A 26,567-nucleotide genomic window follows, 5' to 3' on the forward strand; every position below is an offset into this window, starting at 1 on the left:
ATTGTTTTTTGTTTTTGCTTTCAATTTTATTCTCTAATTTTAATTATTTCTTTTTTTCCTAATTTTGGGTTTGGTTTACTGTTGTTTTTCAAGATCTTAAGATGAATTGTTATCTCATTTATTTGGTGCATTTCTAATTTCTTGATGTAAGTATAAATTGCTATAAACTTTCCTCTTAACAATGCTTTTGCTGTATCCCATAAATTTTGATATGTTGCATTGTCATCTTCATTCATTTCCAGAAATTTTTTTTAATTTCTTTTTTATTTCTTCAATCACACACTGTTCAATCAGGAACATGTTGTTGATTCTCCATATGTTTTCGTATGTTCTAGAGATTCTTAAATTGTTGATGTCCAGTTTCATTCCATTGTGGTCAGAAAAGATGCATGGTATTTCAGTTTTTTTGGATTTGCTGATGTAAGATGTAAAAATATGCCTAATAGGCCTAATATGCAGTCTATCATAAAGAAAGTCTCATGTACTGATGAGAAGAATGTGATTTCTGTTAAATTTAGGATGAAAAGTTCTGTAGATATCAGTTAAGTCAATCTGGTCTATAGAGTCGATTAACTGTTGTTTCTTTGCTGATTGTCTTTCTGGTTGATCAGTCCATTGCTGAGAGTGGAGTTATTGAAGTCCCTGATTTCTACTGTATTGGGATCTATGTCTCCCTTTAGATCCAATAGCTTTTTTTTTTTTTTTTTGACAGGCAGAGTGGACAGTGAGAGAGAGAGAAAGACAGAGAGAAAGGTCTTCCTTTTTCCGTTGGTTCACCAAACAATGGCCGCTGTGGCCGGTGCGTTGTGGCCGGCACACTGCACTGATCTGAAGCCACGTGCCAGGTGCCTCTCCTGGTCTCCCATGCGAGTGCAGGGCCCAAGGACTTGGGCCATCCCATATACATTTATTATAGTCACATCTTCTGTTCAAGTGATCCCTTAATCATTACACAGTGCCCTTCTTTGTCTCTTTTAGCAGTTTTTGTTTGAAAGTCTATTTTGTCTGGTAATAGAATGGCTACAACAGCTCTTTTTTAATTTCTATTAGTGTGGAATATCATTTTGCATCCTTTGACTCTGAGTCTGTGTGTATCTTTGTTGGTGAGATGTGTTCCTTGTATTGCAGCAAATAGATGGATCTTTTTAAATCCATTTTGCCAGGCTGTTATCTTTTAACTGGAGGGTTGAGTCCATTTACATTCAAGGTGACTATTGATAAGTAAGGACCTCTCCTTACCATTTTTCCATAAATGTTCCTACTGTTTACTTTTGCATTTCCTTTGTTCTTTTACTGGGAGATTTTCTGCTTTCAACTTCTGTCATGGTGATGACCATGTTTCTGTGTTTCTGTGTGTAGCACGTCCTTAAGTGTCTTTTAAGGCTGGACAAGTGATGACAAATTCTTTTCAATTTCTGTTTGTTATGGAAAGTCTTTATTTCATCTTCTTTTATAAGTGGGAGCTTTTCAGGGTATGGTATTCTGGGGTGACAGTTTTTTCTCTCTTAAGATTTAGAATATAGATTGACATTTTCTCCTAGCCTATAGAGTTTCTTATGAGAAATAAGCTGTGAGTCTAATTGGATTTCCTCTGAAAGTAATCTGGCTTTTCTCTCCTGTACATTTTAGAATCTTTTCTTTATATTTTACTGTGGAGAGTTTGACTACAATGTGTTGTGGTGAATATCTTTTCTGGTCATGTCTATTAGGAGTTCTATTTTCTTCCTGTACTTGGACATCCCTTTCTTTCTCTAAATTAGGTAAGTTTTATGTAATTATTTCATTAAAAAGCCTTCTAATCCATTCTCTCTATCCATGCCTTCAGGAACTCCTAAGACCCATATGTTGGGTTGTTTGATAGTATTCCATAAGTCTCCAACACTGTTTTTTAGTTTTCTAACTGTAAAATTTCCAGAAATTTGTCTTCTAACTCAGATATTATTTCATCTGCCTCACTGATTCTGTTGTTAAGGCTTTCTACCACATTTTAATAGATCTATTGAATTTTTCATTTGTAATATGATTTCTCTTTAAAATCTCAATTTCATGGGAAATTTTTTCATTCATATAATGTGTAGATTTCTTTAATTCATGGATTTGCTTCTGATTACTTCTAACTAATCCTATGATTGATTTTTTGGATTCCATTTCTGGCATTTCTTCAATCTCTTCATCTTCACATCTAGTATTGAGGTGTTGTGTTCCTTTGAGGGAGTCACGTTATATTCCTTGTTCTTGTTTCTTCAGTTTCTGCATTTATCTTTAGACATTTGTGGAAATACTTGTTGTTTTTTTTCCCTGTCATGGATTTTATCTTTGGACTATCCCTCTGTGGCTTAGTGGAGTGTCTGCTCTTTCATTGAATACTAGATGTGTTGCTGGGTGTGGCCTGGGATTTCTTTTCAGTGCTCCAGATTTAGGGGAGTGTCCTAGGTGCCACCAATGTTCAGCATGGTAAATTTCTTTTTATCACAGGGAAGGGTTTGATCAGCTCTGTTGGCTTAGTCTCATGCTCAGCGCCTCTCCTCCAAGAGACCAATGCCTGGGTTCTAACCCCAGTGGGTTCAGTATTCATCTGTGCTGCCATAAGAACCACCTTAAGGATCTGCCAAGTTCTCAGTATGACCATGGATCCCCCAGCAATGACTCTAACCAGGCAATTAGGTTAAACCTGAGTATGGGGAGCCACACACAGTGATTGCTCAGAGACCCAGCCACACCTTTCATCTTCCCATGCAACCATAGTATTTTCACAGTCTCCCCCAAAACACAGGGCTCCCAAAGTCATGAGCTCCCAGCCAGACTCAGTTATCTTCTCTCAGCTGGTCACAAGCTGGAACAGCTGTCACATGTGTCCAAAGTGGTACCCTCCCTCTCTCAGCCAATTACAAGACACTGGTGCTGAGTGGTCTGGTCTCACCTCATTCTTGAAAGATGGTGCTGAGGCTCTTGGCTGCTGGGATCCTGAGTTGTATACATTCATACCCTCCACATAGGTCCACAATGTCTCTAAATTGTGTGGAGTTTCCTCTGAAAATTCTTCTCTAACTCTTCCCCGAGATTGTACTCTCCATTTTTTTTTTTAAACTATCTTGCCCTGGACTAGAGCAGAAAGTTTCTTCCCTATTCTGCTGTCTTGGAATCTAATGAGAGTTGTTAGAAGGGCTGCTAAGTTGATTCTGCACATAGGGTAAACATGGCAGAATAAATGGTGTATACATAAGTATACACACACACATACACAGAGTTGTATGTAAATACCTGTATACTGTTGTTTTAGATAATAATGAACATTTTGACTGTTTACTAGATTCTTGAAATTATGTTAATATATTAGGTGTTGCTATAATTTTACACTTGAAGAAACAGAACTGAATTTAGATAATGAACTGATGACAGTATTGGTCCTAGGTGATGATGCAGAAATTCAAATATGTGTTTGTAGTTATATAATGTCTGTGTTCTCCCCCATGGTACAACACCATCTACCACACTCACGTATTCTCATTGAATTGGCTCCCCTGTGGCTCAATTCTTGCCCTGAGATCCCAGCTGAAATTGAAAGCCAGGTACATTTCTTATAACTTGAATATGATATGATTTGTATTACTAATGCCAGTGTTAAGCTTTACTTCCACTACAAATATGTGCTGTTATTAAAATAAGTAAAAATATTTATCTTCCTGCCTTTCTCATTCTCTGGCATGGTAAATCCTGATGTTTGTTGAATTCCTGTTTTAGCAATCCATGTGCAGTCCCAGTTTCTTTGAGGGATCACTACAAATTACCCCTCATTTTCATCTTAAATATTAAGTTCTTCAATCAGTGGTTTCTGCATAAATCACTGCTTTGTATGCTTGAATCTACAATAATCTCTATAGATATATACAGTATTGCTATTATAAACTATAATATTGTGTATATACTATAATCCAAGAAGATTATATTTTTATTTCAGCTATCAGAGTTCCTAGTAATCCTGTGACTTCAGAAAATATCACTGAGTCAATAACCAGAATTATTAATTAACCAATAAACTAGAGAATCGGCTTGTGGGAAAAACATCACACAACAGCTCACATTTGTGAAGATACACACAGACACATCTGGGCAATCATTACTCAACAAGGAAGTTTAAACCTGCTCAGATATTAAGAAGCAAAGACTTACTCAGGTATTAGACAAGGCAGCATGCCAACTAACTTCAGTAGAGACCCAAAGTCTGTGAATACAAATAAAAAGGTAACGGGGGCGGGGGGAGGATGGAAAAGTAATTGGCTCAAGGAGAAGCATCATTTTTTTTTTTATTAAACTTAAACCTTTTATTTCCATAGTATTTGTACACCAACCATCTCTGATAGAAGAAAGTTCAAAACAATGGTCACTCTTAATTACTTCAAATAAATCTATTTTTCAAAGTATATTTCCATGTGTATGTTTTCTGAATTGCTCAAAACCCCTTTCTATTCAGAACTAATTAGTCTCATATCTTGTTCAAAAATGTAATTTGATGACAATCTGATTTCTTAGAGACTAAGATACAAACTTAATTGTATAAATTAGAAGACATTTGATTTTTATGGAGAAGCATATAGAATAAAGAAGAAAATAAATTCTAAGGATTTCTTATACTCTTAATATCATTACCATAACTCATATTAAATTTTCTATGTGTTCCAAAAACTTAAGTAAAAACAGTCTAGTCAAGTTTCTTGCATTGTGAATTTGAAGAGTAATTTGGAGATTTATTACCATGATTATATATCAACAGAGATAAATACGCATTTTTATGATAAGAACTTTTTTCTGAAGCAAGTGAGCTATATGGACAAGCCCTCAGAGCAGAAAACAAATCATTCTGTGCCTCTTGATAAATGTACAATACTGATTATTTGTATTTGGTGCATAGCAATGTGACATACTTCTTACCTTAATAAAATAATTAAAGATTTGCATGAAGGATTAATGAGCATTAGTTAAGCTGTAAAACACAAAGAACATTTATGAAAAATTACATTGAGTATAAGAAGAAGTTGAGGGGAAGACAATCTCATTATAATAATTTATCTTACTTGAAGATTCTCTGCTACACTGTATGATAAATGTTACCCAAAAGCAACCAAAATTCCACATTTAATTTATAAAATTTAGTCAAATCACAATGCTAGAGCTTTTTTCTTCAGTGCCACACCTACGTAGAAGAAATACAATATATAAAATTTATAATTGTTTATGTTAATATGTGTACTGTAATAAATCTTCATTTATACCATAAAATTTGCATAGAATGAAATTAACAATAAAACTATCTTAAAATTTCACTGTCAAGGCCAACGCCACAGCTCAATAGGCTAATCCTCTGCCTGTAGTGCTGGCACCCCGGGTTCTAGTCCCGGTCGGGGCGCCGGATTCTGTCCCAGTTGCCCCTCTTCCAGGCCAGCTCTCTGCTATGGCCCGGGAGTGCAGTGGAGGATGACCCAAGTGCTTGGGCCCTGCACCCGCATGGGAGACCAGAAGGAAGCACCTGGCTCCTGGCTGCAGATCAGTGCGGTGCACCGGCAGCAGCGCACCAGCTGCGGCGGCCATTGGAGGGTGAACCAACAGAAAAGGAAGACCTTTCTCTCTGTCTCTCCCTCTCACTGTCCACTCTGCCTGTCAAAAAATAAAAAAAATTTAAAAATTTCACTGTCAATGAAAAATGGAGTTTGAATACTTTTCTTTGCTTTTAATACTTACAGTTAAATTAAAATTTAACTATTTTAGTTACTTACAAATTACAAATATCCTTTGGATAAAAGGTAATGTTTTACTAAATAAAGCACAGGAAAGTGAGAAAACTACATTTGGTTTACCAGGATTCCCACTTTCTTCCCCTCAACATAAGCACTATCTACAGATGCATTATTGCCATCACGCAGAATCCTGTCGATGCCAAAAAATGCTTGCTAACTTAAAAACTGTTATCTATGGGGATTTTCATGGTTAAATATTTGGAAAACTCCATAAATCCAAATGTGAGATGCATGAGTAAGTATATATTTGTGTAACTGTGATGATATAGTGAGGAGTCAGATGGGTTAATAGGTAGTCAGCGTGGTTCCAGTGGAATATAGGGTATATAATATTTGCTTTCTCCCCAAAAAATGTTATATTTAGCAAGAACAAACAGGCTGCCCTCCTTCCTTTGTAATCTCCAAATATACTATGGACTAGCAAGGTAGCTCTTCCTAACTCACAGCTTTTTGTGAAACAAGTTACCTATCCCCCTCTTCTGGATGGTTTCTTGTTTTTTCATGAGCAGGCCAGACAGGATGGAGAACTGTCAATCAGTCTTTTGATGGGTTTTGTCCCCACATGGTAATTGAATACCAATCTGATTGTCAAATTTTTTTCCTTTGAAATTGTACTTGAAAACCCCAGTGCTACTGGGCTCTGAGTTTTTTCCTCTCTTGTCTAGAGATTTTTGACTCTAATAAATCTTTTTAAATTTCTGCTTATCCCCTTGGAAATTCTTCTTCCATGTGAGAACTGAGGTAATAATTTCTCCCCTGCTGCTTTCCCATAATAATTATGTTTTACTTCTATTAACATCTGCATTTCAGGCACACTATGTTGCTTGTGGCAGTCTGATACTGCCAGCAGGAAAGATCCTTACTGTTTTATATGATTAAGACTTGCATGAGTCTGTGACCATGATTTCATTAGATTTAACTTGGTGGCTATTAAGAATAATTAGTTACTTGCTTCTGTCCTAGTGAGTATGACTCAGATCCTGCTCTGATTCATCATTTTTTTTTTAAGATTTTTTTATTTATTTGAAAGTCAGAGTTACACAGACAGAGAAGGAGAGGAAGAGAGAGAGATCTTCCATCCACTGGCTCACTCCCCAATTGGCCACAAAAGCTGGAGCTGTGCCTATCCGAAGCCAGGAGCCAGGAGCTTCTTCTAGGTCTTCCACTTGGGTGCAGGGACCCAAGGATCTGGGCCATCTTTTACTACCCTCCCAGGCCATAGCAGAGAGCTGGATTGGAAGTAGAGCAGCTGGGACTTGAACTGGTGCCCATGTTTACCTGCTATGCCACTGTGGTGGTCCCATGATTCATCATTATTTTAAGGATCAAACTTGGAACTTACAAAGTTGGATTGCATACATATATAACTCAGTCTAATTAATATTTGAAACCACTATTAATCACAGTATTTTTAAAATAAAGATCAACACCTAGTAGTAATTCTTGGTCAAGTATTTTTAGTTCTCTGTATATTAGTTTTCTTATCTGTAAAATGCTGTTTCCTATTTCTCTAGGATACAGAGCTCACTGTCTGACATTCATTAAGTGCAATACAAGTTTGCTCAATCCTGTTGTTGCTGCACCCAAATGTGCTTCATTTGGCAAATGCACGCAACCTACAGCTGCTATAAGTGTTGGCACCAGCCCCTTCTCCAGAAAATTTCCTTCACCTGGAAAATCATTTGCTCTGACATCACTGTATCCCGTTCCCCAGCCAGGAGCCAACAACTGACTGATACAGAGTGATGGAACAAAGACATAAGCCTCAGCCATTCTCCCTCATTGCCCAAAAGATAGATAAGCATTGGAATGTATTCCTTGCCCTTGAATCTCAGTTGGTTCTCACACTCTATTGCCTTCATACCCCATCCCCATGGCCACCTGAAAGACCAGTTCCAGGAATGCCCCTCCACCTGCTGCCCCCCTCCCCCACCCCCTCCCCTAGCCCTTGGGGGTCAGGGCCTTCTGCCACCTGTTCCATCAATGTGCACTTGGCTGTTGGTCACCCACCTGTACAAATTTATTTTCTCTGAATAAATTCGGTCTGGCTGTAAATTCACACACTGCCTCCTCTCTATTCTGTGCCTCTTTTCCTAACATTTATGGTGCCCCATGTGAGGAGGCACCAATCTGCAACTCTTCCTAACACAGAGGAGGACATACAATCAGTTGATTCTGCTTCCCCATACCCCTTTCACCAACTATGGGGGGAAACTGGAACTCTGAGTGGGATCAATGCTAAACTTCTCTCTGGCAGAGACATCTTTGTTAAGCGATTTTTCTGCCTTACACTGAACTATTTCCCTTAATTCCTTTTCCTGAGAAAACTCTCCCAATAAATCATGTTCAAAATACTCTCTTACTGAAGAACCTAGCATAAGACAAATGTTTGCTATTTTTGGTATTATTATTTTGCCTTCTAGTATTTTGAATTAATAAAAGGTAATCTTTTCAGTTACCTTGGTCATATCTAGTAGGTATACTACATAGTTTTCCAGTAATTTTATATGCATATCTTTTTTTTTTGACAGGCAGTTAGACAATGAGAGAGAGAGAGACAGAGAGAAAGTTCTTCCTTTTCCATTGGTTCATCCCACAAATGGTCACTACGGCTGGTGTGCTGCGCCTTACGAAGTCAGGAGCCAGGTGCTTCTTCCTGGACTCCCATCTGGGTGCAGGGCCCAAGCACTTTGGCCATCCTCCACTGCCATCCCAGGCCACAGCAGAGAGTTGGACTGGAAGAGGAGCAACCGGGACAGAATCTGGCGTCCTAACCAGGACTAGAACCCTGCCGCAGGTGGAAGATTAGCTTAGTGAGCTGCGGCGCCGGCCTGCATATCTTTTAATGCTAAGATAGATCTCCATAATTTTTAAAAATTTTTATTGATAAGAATAATAAACTTCATGTGTTTCATAGATATATTTTTAAGGACATAATAGTACTTTTCAGCCTACCATCCCTCCATCCCTCACTCACTCCCACTCTTCCTCCTTCTTATTTTTCTTTTAATTTTTGCGATGGCATACTTTAAATTTTCATCATAATCACAAGCCTAACGCTCCACTCAATAGAGAATTCAGTAAGTAGTAAGTAGAAAAATCACTGCTCCTCAAAAATATAAACAAGGGTTGCAAAGAACAATAAAATCTCAAAATGTCAATTTCACTCATGTGTAATACATTCTTTTGCCCTCTATATTAGTTACTGCAAATCAGAAAAAAAAATATGATATTGGTGAAGCTGGCTTGTTTCTCTAAATATGATGTCTCTAGTTGCAGCCATTTTGTTGCAAAACACAGGATTTCATTTTTTATGACAAATATTCCATCATGTATATGTACCATAATTTCTTTTTTTTTTTTAAGTTTACTGGTCTATACCACCACCAACAAATGGATTTTTTTTAAAGATTTTATTTATTTATTTGCGAGTCAGAGTTACAGTGAGAAGGAGAGACAGAGAGAAAGGTCTTCCATCCGCAGGTTCACTCCCAAGTTTGCCACAACAGCTGGAGTTGTGCCGATCTAAAGCTTTCTCTGGTCTCCCAAATGGGTGCAGGGGCCAAAGGACTTGGGACATCTTCTACTGCTTTCCCAGGCCACAGCAGAGAGCTGGATTGGAAGAGGAGCAGCAGGGACTAGAATTGGCGCCCATATGGGATGCCAGCACAGCAGGTGGAGGATTAACCTACTGTACCACAGCACTGGCCCCTGCCATAATTTCTTTATCCAGTCAGTTGATGGACATCTGGCTTGATTCCCTATCTTAGCTATTGTCAGTTGAGCTGCAATAAACATTGGGATGTAGAGAACTCTTTCAGATGCTGATTTCATTTTGTTTGTGTAAATTCCCAGGAACTGAATGTTTGGGTCATATGATAGATCTAATGACAGATTTCTGAGGAATCTCCATACTATCTTGCATAATGATTGTATGATTTTACATTCCTATTTCTAATTTTTTTTACAAATTTGACATTCCAGCATTTGTTATTTTTTTATTTTTGGATTCTAACTGGAGTGAGGTGAATACTCACTGTGGTTTTTATTTGCATTTCCCTGGTAGCTAGTGATCCTGAACATCTTTTCATGTGTCTGTTGGCCATTTGTATTTGATTCTTTGAATAATGCCTGTTCATATCCTTAGCCCACTTCTTAACTTCATTGCTTGCTTTATATTTTTATTTTGAATTCTATAATTTATATAAGATGCACAAATTTCATGTATTTCATATATACATATTTAAGAGTATAATGATACATCCCACCCCCTCTTCCCTTCCATCCACACTCCCACCCTCCCTCCTCTCTTTTCTTTTAATTTTTACAATGACAAATTTATTTTATAATCACAAGCTTAATTCTTCACCAAATAAAGACTTTAACAAGTAGTAAGTAGAAAAATTACTGTTTCTCGAAAGTATTTCTCAAGACAATTTTTAAGTATATCCAGGTCATATTGCCTGGAAAGATGCTGTAACACAGATACCCTATTTTTGGTTGGGTTGGAATCTATGGATTTTAACAGTGAATTATGGGAAACCTGGAGAGGGTGATATTCAATGCAAAGTTTGAAGCCTGAGTCAAATTCGTGCCACAGATTATGGTACAGTCTTCAGTAAATGCTGATCTCAGACATGACAGAGTTTATGACTCAGTGCAAATAATCTGAAACCTCTTTAGCAAAGCAAAAATTTATGTTGCATTTTGAAATTAGTTAGCAATGACCTTTATATCTTGACACATGGCTCCTTGGATAAAAATGTCTTTCATAGTTTGAAGCTTTCCACAGAGAAAATAAAAATACTTTCTGTTACTCCATTGGTGTGATCACTTGAACTCCAGAACATAGAATTCACTAGCTCAGGGCCGTTAAAGGTATAGAGTGTTAGAGAATAGTTACTACTATTTCTCTTTTAAATGCTAGTTTCTCTATCTTCTGTTCTACAAAGTATAGAATTTAATTATATAAAATGTTAGTTTGATCTCATATACCTCTATAATGTGACATACTCTGTTGGGGATAAAACTGCACAATAAATGTCAAGTTTCTGTTAAAATTTTTCAGGGTTTTTTTTTTTTTTTTTTTTGACAGGCAGAGTTAGACAGTGAGAGAGAGAGACAAAGAGAAAGGTCTTCCTTCCGTTGGTTCATCCCCTAAGTGGTGGCTACGGCCTGCACGCTGTGCCAATCCGAAGCCAGGAGCCAGGTGCTTCTCCTGGTCTCCCATGTAGGTGCAGGGCCCAAGCACTTGGGCCATCCTCCACTGCACTCCCGGGCCACAGCAGAGAGCTGGCCTGGAAGAGGGGCAACCGGGACAGAATCCGGCACCCCGGACCCAGACTAGAACCCGGTGTGCCAGCACCACAGGCGGAGGATTAGCCTAGTGAGCCGTGGCACAGGCCTCAGTTTGTTATGATAATTATGAAGTAGAACTTTCTTTTGACTTCATATAACAAATGTAACGGCATTAACTGTCTCAAATGTTTCTTAAATGAGACAAAACTAGTGTTTTGTTTTGCTCCACCAAGATAACTGAACTTTAATGTAACAAAATAGCCTACTTTGTATTAAGGTAATTTTATTTTGAAAACCAGTGGCAAATAATCTCTCTTGTGCTCTTCATGAAAACTTTAAAAATATCTTTATTTCCTCTCTACCTAAGCAAGAATCTAACATCTTTATTCGGTTACTACTTTCAGGCTCCCTGCTTTGGCTGAGTTTTATAGGTGAAACTTTGGCACATTTAGAAATTAAATCTAGTTGTTCAGTGTGCAACATAAATCTGCATTGTACCAAATTCTGCAGTATACTGATCATTTACCTGACCATTTATCTTGCACTCTGAACACGCTAACTTAAGTGGCTCATGTAATCCTCATAATAATATAAGAAAATATCATTTATATTAAATATAATGATATAATAATGTTGAAGATGATTATAATAACAACTACATCTATTTCTGAAGTACTAGCCTTACATAAAACAAGTATTTAATCTACCGTATTATCCATTAGGTCATGTATAAGAAAATTATGGCTTCAGTAAGATTAAATCGCATGCTCCAAAGTCACAGAGTTGGTAGATCATGAAGCCATCCCTGAAACTCTGATCCTTGTGATTGCACAGTCCATGTTCTCTTTCACTGCTGACACGAAATTCCAATGGGAAGGGGGCAGTACCTAGTACAAAAATGTATAAAGTATAACACTCATAGGAAGTTCTCAAATTAACTCCTTACCCAGTCCTACCTAAACAGTGTTTACAAATTATAATGTCAAAGCACCTGTTGTTACCATAGTTGTCATTATATCAGCCTACATCCAAATCTAGCAGCCAAATTATCTTTTATATGATCCTTTTAAAAACTTGAACTGTCAATTTTCTCAACAAAGTATCAAAAACATGTTAAAGGTAAGGTGAAATGATAGAGCATCCAAGAGGCTATTAGCCTGTGGTTGATGTTAAACTTCACAAAAATTGAATGTCCCTTTGTCCTCTAAGATTATATCTAACTTATCGAGTAGAAGAAATCATGAAAGTACATCATATTACTTTAAAAAATCACTGCTTCTTTCTCACTGATAGTATGACAGTACTTTCTGATCTAAAATCTACCTACACTACATTTAGCCACACTTCAAACATCCTTTTTGAGTTATATATACTATTTTCAGCAGTTGCATATATAAATATATGTGTATATATGTGTGTATGTGTGTGTGTGTGTATGTGCGTGTATTTTAATTTGAAAGGGGGCTGGGGGGAGATATCATTCCAATCTGCTGTTTTACTCCAGAAATGCCTTCAAGTCAAGACTGGGCCAGGCTGAAGTTAGGAGCCAAGAGTTCACAGCTGTTGTTCCACAGTTGGGTAGGGACCCAATTTTAGTTACTACCTTGTGTCATCCTAGGTGCACATTAGCAGGAAGCTGGTGTTGTGAGTAGAGGCTGGACTGAATTCAAGCACTCTGATATGGGATGCAGACATCTCAAGTGGTTTTTTGACCACTGTGCCAAGTGCCCACCCCTCTTTAAGTAATATTTTAAAGAGCAATTAAAACAACTCCATTTATATATTATAAACATTATGAAATATAAAATGTAAAAATTATAGACTCTTGTTCTTAAGTTAGATTTATATATTGCACAGTAGTGTGACTACAACATTAGTGTACATATATTTATTTCTATTTTTTAAAACATAAACTAAATGTTATGAGCTGGTTCTTTTTCACCTAAAGAAAGATGTTTCAGGAAGTGAATATATTTACCATGATTTTATATTACACATTGTCTGTGTATAAAAATATGATAACACCTAAATATGTATAACTCTATTTGTTAAAAATGTTTAAATGATTAAAAATATAGGCCGGCGCAGCAGCTCAATAGGCTAATCCTCCGCCTGCGGTGCCAGCACACTGGGTTCTAGTCCCGGTCGGAGCACCAGATTCTGTCCCAGTTGCTCCTCTTCCATTCCAGCTCTCTGCTATGGCCCGGGAGTGCAGTGGAGGATGGCCCAAGTGCTTGGGCCCTGCACCCGCATGGGAGACCAGAAAGAAGCTCCTGGCTTCGGATCAGCGCAGTTCACCGGCCACAGCGTGCCAGCTGCAGCGGCCATTGGAGGGTGAACCAACAGAAAAGGAAGACCTTTCTCTCTGTCTCTCCCTCTCACTGTCCACTCTGCCTGTTAAATATATATATATATATAGACATGTTTTATCATAACAATTTATTCACCAAATGCTTAATGAGCAACTACACACCAGGTATCCTTCTTTTCTTTTTTTTTAAGATTTATTTATTTATTTGAAAGTCAAAGTTATACAGAGAGGAGAGGCAGAGAGAGAGAGAGGTCTTCCATCCGCTGGTTCACTCCCCAGTTGGCCGCAATGTTCTGAGCTGCACGCTGATCCAAAGCCAGTAGCCAGGAGCTTCTTCTGGGTCTCCCATATGGGTGCAAGGGTCCAAGGATTTGGGCCATCTTCTACTGCTTTCCCAGGCCACAGCAGAGAGCTGGATTGGAAGTGGAGCAGCCAGGTCTTGAACTGGCGCCCATATGGGATGCCGGCACTTGAGGACAGGGCATTAACCCACTGTGCCACTGCACAGGCCCCTCAGGTATCCTTCTGAATTCTAAGAATATAGAGTTGAAAAGATAGATTGAGTCTCTGCTGTTATGAGAGTATTCTACTTGGCTAATAATGCTGTTTTTTATTACAATCAAATACATCACTTGTATAAAAATATGTTTCCTACTAACTTCAGGTGGTATCTCCTTATGCTAAGTAGTAATGGGTAATTATTTAGACAAAGCTCTATGATTTTCCTAATGGTCTTAACAATTTTAAAATCCAAAGCATCATGTTTTGTGAAATAAGTCCAGACACAGCAAGACAAATACCACATGTTCTCACTTATATGTGGGAACTAAAATAAAAATTAAAAAACAAAAACAAAAACAAATGCTTATGTGTATCAGTACTGTTGAAAATATAGTTTTGTTAAACTTTGCTTAATATTTTTGTCAAATCAGTGGTTAAGAATGAATCTACTACTATAGTATTAGTGATTATTTTAAAATGTACTGTATATATAAGTGAAATGAACACCTTTTTTCCTGTGACTATTGCTTATAGCTCTTGCCTATATTCCTCTGAACTCTGATTTTTCTACTTTTTAGCTGTTGAACTTTTTATTTAGTGGAGCATTAAACCTTTGATAATAATGTAAATTAAAAATAAGTTATCTCAAAAATATGAACGAGAGGAAAGGGAGGAAGGGAGGTGAGTATCATTATATTCTTAGAATTGTGTTTATGAACCACATTGAATCTATTCTCTTTGTACTAATATAACATTAACATGAGAATTGTATTGTAGTAATATTCATGCATTTACTGTGGCCCTATATAAGAAATACATAATGTATAATACTGTGTATTAATAGATTCCTTAAAAATTAAATAAAAATTCCAAAGGCAGTAGCCTCAGCTACAAATTTTCTAAGAATAAAATAATTTCTGTGCCAATTTTTAAGTTTCTTCCAGTAATTAGATAATAAGTTCATCTATCCAACAAGTATCAGTAGCTCAGTAGAGTCATTCAAAAAGAGAGTAGTCATAATAGACAATGGAACTGTGAAATAAATATGATAAACTAAGTATTGAATATTAAAATATTTATATTTACTAAGCAGCATTAAAAACATTTAAATATATCAAATCATAAATGCAAACAAACAAAAAGATACATTTTTATAATCAAAAACAAATTATAATTATTTGATAGATATAACATATAATCTCATATTATAAGAATAACCAGAAAAGGATAATACCAGAAGTTCTGGTAAACACAGCCTGTCACCTAATAATTTTACTGTAAACCCCATAGACCAGCTCCTTAAATTTGTATTTTTACAGCTGACAAAGTTAAAGAAAATAAGCTCCCTAGCAGAGTAGCAATATAAATTGGGTTTGTAAGTGACTCAGCTGTATCCATTGTATTCTAATAAAGTTTTTTGACCCAAAGCTTCTGATGTATACACACATTATTAGGAAGAATGGTAATTTCCCTACTGGTAGTTATATTAAGCAATGTTGGAATGAATCAAAAATGTTTACTCAATGAAATTGTTTTCAGTGACTTGAGAGAGTCCAGTCTGCAGTTTCATTCTACAGTCTCACTTTTTTTTATTAATAGTATTGAGGTTATGAAAAATAAGCATCGTGGCCGGCACCGCCGTAGCTCAATAGGCTAATGCTCTGCCTGCGGTGCAGGCACCCCGGGTTCTAGTCCTGGTAGGGGCACCGGATTCTGTCGCGGTAGCCCCTCTTCCAGGCCAGCTCTCTGCTATGGCCTGGGAGTGCAGTGGAGGATGGCCCAAGTGCTTGGGCCCTGCACCCCATGGGAGACCAGGAGAAGCACCTGGCTCCTGGCTTCGGATCAACGTGGTGTGCTGGCCGTAGCGCGCTGGCCACGGTGGCCATTGGGGGGTGAACCAATGGACAAGGAAGACCTTCCTCTCTGTCTCTCTCTCACTGTCCACTCTGCCTGTCCAAAAAATTAAAAAATAAATAAAAATTTAAAAAAAAGAAGCATCGTAGCCCATATGGGTACTCCAATTTTTATACCCTATGGATGTGCAAATATATCACTTAAGTAATCATCTTATTTGTCAGGGGAGCAAAAAAAAAATCACCTATTTTGTGATACTGAACCAGTTGTGGTAATTGTGTTGAAAGTCTGCAATGCATAAAACCATAAAATCTGGACATTCAATTAAGGCAATAGATAGAACCAAACTGGAAATTTTCCCATTACCAAAATTTAGAAGGGATGAGTAAAATAATGTGAATTAAATTTCAGTATGCAACTAACTTTACAAAAGAAAAAAGAAAAAAAAAACTTCTGTGTCAGAAACAAATAAGAACTAAAACCTGGGGCTTATTTTCTGGTGTTCTGAGGGGCAGCAGGAAAATTATTTAGGTGTTATGGAACAGACACTAAAATCTGAGCCTGAGGATGAATGATCATGCCAGAGTAAAGGACGGATCTTTGGGTTTGCTTGCGAGGGAAGGTTGGAATAGCAATGTAATAATGCTAGAGATTTAGCGAATGAGAATGACTCACCAATTCAAGGTGAAAGATGAAAAAAACTCAGAGAAATCAAAAGCTTTTTATAGTACATGGATTTGTAGGTCAAATGTATTTGACCACAGGATATCAAAAATTCAGTTGTAAAATTAACATAAAACTAAATGATAGGATTTTTTTAATGTTTTCACCATAAAGAAATATTAAATGTTTGAGGAGTTAGATATATCTGTCCTGACTGTGTAGATGTGTTACATGTATGGCAATATCATAATACCCCCATAAATATGTACAAATTGCATGTGTGTTAATTTTTTAGTTTAAAAAAAAAGTCAATCCTAAATGTGGCTCTTGGTACAAACAAATGCAAAAGTATTCTCAAAAGAGACTTTCACAACCTGGGAAACACAGGATATCACAAAAGTAGTTACTGCCTGCTAAACACAGGGAGTACTCATTAAAGAATCACAGCAAAAACTTCTAAAAAGTTTTTACTTGCTTTAGCTAAACATACCATTTTAAAAGAACCTTAGAAAATGGGACAATCATAATTGACTAACTAGTCTCTGTATTTTCTGAAAGGAAAAATAATAGACCAACACATATAAAATTATTTTCCAGGACCAAGCACAGCTGGGGTGGAGCACAGTGGTTTACGAAGGAAATGCTACAGCACCACAACTACCTACATTTTACTGTCTCACTGAATTGTTTTATAATTCTCAGTCTGTAAGATTACACTAAAAATAAGTGCATGTTTATTTTTGTGATAGTAAGAAAAGTTTGGAAAGAATATTAAATAAATGTTAATAGGTAATGGAAAATCCTATAAGAGAGTATACATCAGGCTCTTAAAATATATTTAACTCAGTTCAATATTTTCATTTTTGGCACTAAAAATATACTGATCCAAATTCATGTTGTCAGCTTTTCTATTATGTACCATTTCTACTTTGTATCCTTCTTGGGATTATGAAATATGCTTTGCTATTTGAATTCAAAAATTTATTTGGAGAACTAAATAAGCATATTTGAACCCCAAAGTACTCATTTGGCTGTAAAATTTGAGAAAATGCCAATTTTATGGATATATTTTTCTATTCGAAAATATTTTATAAAACATTGGCCCAATAAATGTTATCAGTTTAACAAATAATATTTCAATGAATGATAATCTATAACTATTCATTGATTTCTTTTCCCCAAAATTACAGGTAAAATAAATCAAAATTGAAAAACCACAGTAAAATCTAAAGTAAATGTCAATTAGGGTAGGCATTTGAAACAATGATTATGACATTGACAGGGAACCCTGCATCACATATCAGAGTGCCTGGGTTTGAGTCCTGGTTGGGCATCCGATTCCAGCTTACTGAAAGGCACCAGGTGACCGCCCAACTACATGGGTCCCTGCCACCCATGGAGGAGACCCTGATGAAGTACTTGTGCTGGCCTCAGCCAAGCCCGGACTCAGCTGTTTTGGGTATTTGTGGCGTGAACCAGTGGATAGAAAATCCATCTGTGCCTCTCTTTCAAATCTGTTCTCTTTATATTTATCAAAATTTAAAATTAAAAAAAAAGTCTTCAAACGTTTAACTTAAAAAGTAAAATATATTGCAAAAGTATTAAAATTCTGTAACTTCTGTGTGAATAGCATATGAAATTTTCATTATAACAATTAGAAAGATTCACATTATTGAAAATGAGAGGTCCTTGAATTTCAAGTCTAGTAGGGCAGAGTGAGAACATACTGAAGTATTTCAATTATAGTTTAAAGGTTTCCTTTGAGGACAGCCACTTGAATATACTGAATAAATTCTTAATAAAATATGTAGAAGAGAGACTGCCAATTGGTAACAATAATTAAAAAATGATTTCTTTATAAACATTTGCTAAAACATTTGAAAGTTATATTATATATTGTAATTATGATATAAGCTTATGTGGTATAGCATTTAAAAAACCTTAGGTTTCTTCTAGAATTGTAGTGTGAGTACGCATATATTTCAAAGAATTTTGTGCCAGAAAACTAATATTTTAATTACATTATCCATGAGCTTTCTGAGGTACCTCAAAAATTAAATGTTGGCTACATGTTGCTTAGAATCAACATTCAATTCATCCTTAACATTTTCCATGGAAAAGAAGTCAAATAATTTAAATACCCATTATGGTTTATGTTGTTCTGCAACTTCCTTATAGTTTTTCTTATGTTTAAGTCATGCACATAGAAGGAGCTTCTTAGCTAATAATTTGTTTTGGATGGGACAGTGATAGAAAGCTTTTGTTTTATGAGTGTGTGTGTGTGTGTGTATAAAGCTTTTAGTTGCATTATCTCATTTGAAAGCTCATAAAGTAGGAAATAATATGCCTCCATTTTCTGAATTTGATTAAACATCGAAGGATTAAATATTTGCTCATTTTAAACCAGCTCTAAATACCTAAGTCAGGGGTTGATTGTGCTATCTCCTAAAGTCACAGTGAACTTAAAAGAAATAGAATGAAATGATGTGAAGAAATTGATGCTCTGGTGGGAGAACGTTTGGGAAAAAAAAATAATGTCATTTGTAATGTTCATCAATCAATTGCATAGGATACACCTTCCTAAAATTATGTTTATAAAAATGTTTCTGTTTCTTCTCGGGAATTTGCCTATGAGACTACCTTTTTTTATAACATACTTATGAAAATTACTGATTTACCTTACTTTTCACATTACATTGGTTGTAAATTCATTGAAGTAAAAAGCAAAAAAATGGCATTAGATTGGGAGGGGTTCTTTTCAATACTCATTAATTCATATAGAACATTTTGAAATTAGTTATACTGACTTTCTATATAGATGGATAATATTCAAGGTTGAGGCCGGCACCATGGCTTACTTGGCTAATCCTTTGCCTGCGGTGCTGGCACACGGGGTTCTAGTCCTGGTCAGGGTGCTGGATTCTGTCCCGGTTGCCCCTCTTCCAGTCCAGCTCTCTGCTGTGGCCCAGGAGTACAGTGGAGGATGACCCAAAGTCCTTGGGCCCTGCACCCGCATGGGAGACCAGAAGCACCTGGCTCCTGGCTTCGGATCAGTGCAGTGCGCCAGCCACAGTGGCCATTGGAGGGTGAACCAACAGTAAAGGAAGACCTTTCTCTCTGTCTCTCTCTCTCTCCACTCTGCCTGTCAAAAAATATATATATATTCAAGGTTGAGTATCTTAAAAGGTGGACTAAATGCCAGACTCCCAATTTGAAACTGGGTAGAGATACAGTTATAAACTTTTTCTGACAATCCATGGTTGGTCAGGGATGAGAAGGATGGAGAAAGAGAAGGAGAAAGAGTGAAGGGGGGGAGGAAAAAAGAGGAGGAAAAAAGGGAGGGACAGAGAGACATAAAACAGAGCTTCACAAGCCTCACTGAAGAATAGTCACATGTTGAATCTTCAAAAATATCAACTAATCTTACTAAACAACTAGCCCTGAATAAAAGCAGACTTGGAATGTACTGTTTCAGCCATAACATAGGTATATATTACAACCTATTAGATTTGAATGGATTTGCCTCCAAATTAAAAATGCACAGCTTCCTTCTAGGGTTCTCTAGTTGAAAACCCGATAGCACAGCAATCTAAGCTGTCATAATTAAACTCCTCATTTCACCCCATCCATGTCTCCAAAGACCTACTTTTTCTGTAGTCTGTAATTTCAGTACTGGCAAATATGCTCTGCTAAGCACGGAACTGAGGAACTCCGTTACTCAATTCGGTTACAAAATCTTAGTTTTTGACTTTTCTTTTTTACATTTAATAATCAATCTCTCAGCAATTTCTGTCAACTCTCCTGTCAGATTTTTACCACAACCTATCATTCCTTCCCACCTGCCCTCTACTATCATTACCAGTCACGCCAGTGCAAACCTTTAATATATTTCCTGACTATTTTGAGAATAGCTTTCTGGGCAGTGGGTATCATTCCTCTGATTTCTCCTTCTCCCCTTCTCTCTGTCCCCACAATACTCTTTATTTCTTTTCCACTCAGCAGTCAAAGAGATCTTTGCAAATACCAATCTATCTGTCCTTCTCAACCCAGTCATTCTCTAGGTCACTCAGTGTGTTTGAATTTTCTTCATGGCAGTTATCAATCACTTGGCATATACTTATTTGCTTGTGTATTCTCGGTTTCTTCCCATTATAATGAAAACATTTTGTGAGCACAGACTTGCCTTTTATCACTTGAACCATATTTAGCTTATTGTAATCTTCAAACAATATCTGTTAAATAAATCAGTAAAAGAATACACTTCAGGTGTCTCCGAACTCAAAGTTTTCACTGATCAATATGATGGCTTAAGTGCTCCTCTCTCATGCCTCAGGGCCATAGCATGCATTTCTATCTCCGTATTCCATATTAATTCATAAGTTTGGCAAACCTTCCCCATTAAATTGATCTTTAAGAATGGGAATTGTCTTTCTCATCTTTTTTACTTTCAGAGTTATCACAGTGATGAAAATCTAACACATGTTCATCACACACTGGAATTAAAATAATTAATTAGTGGATAAAGGATGAGCATTCCTAAGAAATACTCTGTCTTTCCCTATAGTCATTAATCACAACAGTCCTTTGAATATAAAATGTTATATGACAAATATATCTTGGTGAAATATGTATACACTTGTACACAGTGCTTAGCAAATGCTTTGTTGTTTGAGCTTTGTTAGTGAAAGTTGGTGTCTTTCAATAATTGAATTGTTTTTGTGTGTTTTCAGAGATCATCTATAGCTGGGTCTTTAATGAGTTCCCTTCCTTTGTGGCAGAAGATAGTCGGCGGTTCATTTCTCAGGAAACAGGCAACCTTTATATTTCAAAAGTCCAAGCATCAGACGTTGGCAGCTATATTTGTCTGGTGAAAAACACAGTGACAAATGCTCGAGTACTCAGTCCTCCAACACCACTCACTCTACGAAATGATGGTAAGTCCCATGGCCCAGAGTTAAATGGTCAGCCATCTCAAATGGGGAGGAAAAAAGATATATTGGTGTTTTTCTAAAGCACTTGAAATTAGCACAAATAAAATAAAGATACACTTGCTGTACTTGGAAACTACATTTTTCGTTTGAGATTATGCATGCCTTGGAATAAGAATTTTGCCTTAGGAATGTGATGATCCATGGATGAGAAATATTCACTAGGATGTGACTCTAATGCCAGGAAGGGAGCGAACATCTGAAAAAAATTATAATAAAGACTTCATAGCTCTTTTCTTTGCTCTTTAGTTCCTCTATATAGCATATGTGTATGAATTGCAGGCATTTTATGGGTTCACTTTTCATTACATTTTATTTTAGCTGGCTTCAAATGCAATGTTCAGCTTTTAATACTTCATGGTGTAGTTATAATTGTTATTATTACTTTTCCAATAATAGGAGTACTTGGAACCTTAACTTTTAAGTGCAATTCAGGCAGAAATGATGATTCTATAATTAGAGGTATTGCCATCCATCTAAGATATCTTCAAGTTTAAACACCTCATTTGTATTTATGGACAATTGCAGTTAAGCATTGCATTAAAAAAGTCAAAATGTGTATTACAGTTGATATATGATATGTAGCTCACTCTATCATGTAATAAAAAAATCTATGAAGATATTGCTAAGAAGTGAACATGAGGGATTGGCATGGTGGTGTAGCAAGTAAAGCCACTATGTGCGACACCTGCATCCTATATGGGTGCAGGTTGAAGTCCTGGCTATTCTACTTCTGACCTGGAAGAAGTAGCAGAGGATGGTTCAGGTGTATGGGCCCCTGCCACACAAATAGGAGACCCAGGTGAAGCTCCTGGTTTCTGGTTTCTGCCTGGCCCAGTCATAACTGTTGTGGCCATCTGGAGAGTAAACAGTGGATAGAAGATCTCTGTCTCTCTCCTCTCTCCTTTCTCCTCTCTCTCTCAAATAAATAAATAAATCTTTAACAAAAATAAGTGAACACAAGCATTGATTGTAAGTTTTTTAAACAATGTATTTCCTCATTGTTCTTTTTTTAATTAATTTATTTTTTTATTTCATAAATGTGAATTTACAAAGTACAACTTTTGTATTGTTGTGGCTTCCCCCCCAACCTCCCTCCCTCCCGTGGACCTCCCCTCTCGCTCTCCCATCCCACCCTTTATCGAGTTTCATTTTCAATTACCTTCATATACTGAAGATCAACTTAGCATATACTAAGCAAGGATTTCAACAGGCTGCATTCACACAACCGCACAAGGTATAGAGTATTGTTCGATTAGTAGTGTTTTAAAGTTTCATAGTAAAACACATTAAGGACAGAGATCCTACGTGGGGAGCATATACCCAGTGACTCCCATTGTTGATTTAACAATTGGCACTCTTATTTGTGACGTCAGCAATCACCCGAGACTCTTGCTATGAGCTGTCTAGGCTATGGAAGTCCCTTGAGTTCACCGACTCTGAACTTGTTTAGTCAAGGCCATGTCACAGTGGAGGTTCCTTCCTCCCTTCAGAGAAAGGCGCCTCTCTCCTTGATGGCCTGTTCCTTCTGCTGGGGTCTTGTTCACCAGGGTCTTTCATTTAGATTGTTTTTTGCCACCGTGTCATGGCTTTCCATGCCTGTGAGACTCTCATGGACCTTTTAGCCAGATCCGAATGTCCCAAGGGTTGATTCTGAGGCAGGAGTCCTGTTTTGGGCATTTGCCATTCTATGAGTCTGCTGTGTGTCCTGCTTCCCCCGCAGGATCATTCTCTCCCTTTTAATTCTATCCTTCATTATTTGCTTACACACTGGTCTTATTTGTGAAATCTCTTCGACACATACCCTATCTTTTTGATCGGTTGTGTATTTATACTTTTCACATTACCAAGTGCGCTGGCATTGGTACCTGCCTTCTTGGTAAAATTGATTTGAAATCCCCTGGCACATTTCTAGTTCCACCATTGGAGGTAAGTCCCAGTGAACATGTGCCAACCTATATATCTTCTCCCTCTCTTATTCCCACTCCTATGTTTAACATAGATCACTTTTCTGTTAATTTTAAATGCCTAAGAATGATTGTGCATTGATTACAGAGTTCAACCAGTGGTCTTATGTAGAACAAACAGAGCAACAACCACAACAACAAAAATACTAAAAGAAATAAAATAGTAAGTTGTTCCTCAACAGTCTAGACAAGGGCTGATCCTGTCATTGTCTCTTATAGTGTCCATTTCACTTAGCAACAACAACAACAACAAAAATACTAAAAGAAATAAAATAGTAAGTTGTTCCTCAACAGTCAAGACAAGGGCTGATCATGTCATTGTCTCTCATAGTGTCCATTTCACTTCAATGGGTATCATTTTAGATGCTCGTTTAGTTTCCATCGATCAGGGAGAACATATATTTATTCCTTTTGGACTGGCTTATTTCACTCAGCATGATGTTTTCCAGCTTCCTCTATTTTGTTGTAAATGCCCGGATTTCATTGTTTTTTAGTGCTGTATAGTGTTCCATAGAGTACATATCCCATAGTTTCTTTATCCAGTCATCCGTTGATGGACATTTAGGTTGATTCCATGTCTTAGCTATTGTGAATTGAGCTGCAACAAATATTGAGGTGCAAATGGCTCCTTTTTTCTCCCCTTTAATTCCACTTGGGTAAATTCCAAGGAGTGGGATGGCTGGGTCCTGTGGTAGTGCTATATTCAGGTTTCTGAGGACTCTCCACACTGTCTTCCATAGGGGCTTTACCAGTTTGCATTCCCACCAACAGTGGATTAGTGTCCCTTTTTCCCCACATCCTCGCCAGCATCTGTTGTTGGTTGATTTCTGTATGTAAGCCAATCTAACCGGGGTGAGGTGAAACCTCATTGTGGTTTTGATTTGCATTTCCCTGATGTCTAGGGATCCTGAGCATTTTTTCATGTGTCTGTTAGCCATTTGGATTTCCTCTTTTGAAAAATGTCTGTTAAGGTCCTTGGTCCATTTTTTTATTGGGTTGTTTGTTTTGATTCTGTGGTGTTTTTTGATCATTTTGTAGATTCTAGTTGTTAATCCTTTATCTGTTGTGTAGTTTGCGAATAACGTCTCCCATTCTGTTGGTTGCCTCTTCACTTTCCTGACTGTTTCTTTTGCTGTAAAGAAACTCTTCAATTTGAGGTAATCCCATTTGTTTATTTTATCTCTGATTACCCGTGCCTCTGCTCCAGGAATTCTTCGCCTGTTCCAATATCTTGAAGGGTTTCCCCTACGCTCTCAATTAGTTTCATGGTGTCACAGCGTATCTCTAGTTCTTTGATCCATGTTGAGTGGATTTTTGTATAAGGTGTAAGATAGGGGTCTTGCTTCATACTTCAACATGTGGACATCCAGTTTTCCCAGCACCGTTTGTTGAAGAGGCTGCCCTTGTTCCAGGGGTTGGTTTTAGGTCCTTTGTCGAATATGAGTTGGTTATAGATGTTTGGATTGATCTCCGGTGTTTCTATTCTGTTCCATTGGTCTATCCATCTGTTTTTGTACCAGTACCAGGCTGTTTTTTTTTATTAAACTTTTATTTAATGAATATAAATTTCCAAAGTACAGCTTAACTTCCCTCTCTCTCACAACCCTCCCCTTTCCCGCTCCCTCTCCCCTTCCATTCACATCAAGATTCATTTTCAATTCTCTTTATATACAGAAGATCAGTTTAGTATATATTAAGTAAAGATTTCAACAGTTTGCCCCCATAGAGCAACACAAAGTGAAAAAATACTGTTGGAGTACTAGTTATAGCATTAAATAACAGTGTACAGCATATTAAAGACAGAGATCCTACATGATATTTTTTTTAAAAAATTAATTAATTTTCTATGCCATTTCCAATTTAACACCAGGTTTTTTTTTTCCATTTCCAATTATCTTTATATACAGAAGATAGATTCTGTATATAATTAGTAAAGATTTCATCAGTTTGCACCCACATAGAAACACAAAGTGTAAAAATACTGTTTCAGTACTAGTTATAGCATCACTTCACATTAGACAACACATTAAGGACAGATCCCACATGAGATGTAAGTACACAGTGACTCCTGTTGCTGACTTAACAATTTGACACTCCTGTTCATGGCGTCAGTAATCTCCCTAGGCTCTAGTCATGAGTTGCCAAGGCTATGGAAGCCTTTAGAGTTCGCCGACTTTGATCTTATTCCGATAGGGTCATAGTCAAAGTGGAAGTTCTCTCCTCCCTTCAGAGAAAGGTACCTCCATCTTTGATGGCCCTGTTCTTTCCACTGGGATCTCACTCACAGAGATCTTTCATTTAGGTCTTCTTCTTTTTTTTTCCTTTTCCATGGTGTCTTGGCTTTCCATGCCTACAATACTCTCATGGGCTCTTCAGCCAGATCCGAATGCCTTAAGGGCTGATTCTGAGGCCAGAGTGTTGTTTAGGACATCTGCCATTCTATGAGTCTGCTGTGTATCCTGCTTCCCATGTTGGATGGTTCTCTCCCTTTTTGATTCTATCAGTTAGTATTAGCAGACACTTGTCTTGTTTGTGTGATCCCTTTGATTCTTAGACCTATCAGAGTCATCATTTGTGAACTGAAATTGATCACTTGGACTAGTGAGATGTCATTGGTACATGCCACCTTGATGGGATTGTGTTGGAATCCCCTGGCACATTTCTAACTCCACCATTTGGGGCAAGTCCGATTGAGCATGTCCCAAATTGTACATCTCCTCCCTCTCTTTTTCCCACTCTTATATTTAACAGGGATCACTTTTCAGTTAAAATTTAAACACCTAAGAATAATTGTATGTTAATTACAGAGTTCAACCACTAGTACTCGAACAACAACAACAACAAATACAAAAAAGGATAAAGTATTACATTGTACATCAAGGGTCAGGACAAGAGCTGATCAAGTTATTGTTTCTTATAGTGTCCATTTCACTTCAACAGGTTTCCCCTTTGGTGCTCAGTTGTCACCGATCAGGGAAAACAAATGATATTTATCTCTTTGGGACTGGCTTAATTCACTCAGCATGATGTTTTCCAGATTCCTGCCCTGTAGTATGTCTTGAAGTCTGGAATTGTGATGCCTCCGGCCTTATTTTTATTGTAAAGGATTGCTTTAGCTATTCTTGGTCTCCTGTTTCTCCATATGAATTTCAGCATTTTTTCTAGGTCTTTGAAGAATGACTTTGGTATTTTG

General features: G+C 37.2%; 1 protein-coding gene across 1 annotated transcript in view; it reads left to right on the top strand.

The window, feature by feature from the left end:
• CNTN5 (contactin 5) overlaps positions 1-26,567 on the top strand; it is a 549,774-nt gene that overhangs the window by 141,962 nt on the left and 381,245 nt on the right. Inside the window, exon 7 of the mRNA XM_062197592.1 lies at positions 21,150-21,353. Coding sequence (XP_062053576.1) covers positions 21,150-21,353 — 204 coding nt within the window. The remainder of the gene's footprint in view (positions 1-21,149; positions 21,354-26,567) is intronic.

The sequence above is a fragment of the Lepus europaeus genome, chromosome 7 (genome assembly GCF_033115175.1).
Source record: "Lepus europaeus isolate LE1 chromosome 7, mLepTim1.pri, whole genome shotgun sequence".
Classification (NCBI taxonomy): Eukaryota; Metazoa; Chordata; class Mammalia; order Lagomorpha; family Leporidae; genus Lepus; species Lepus europaeus.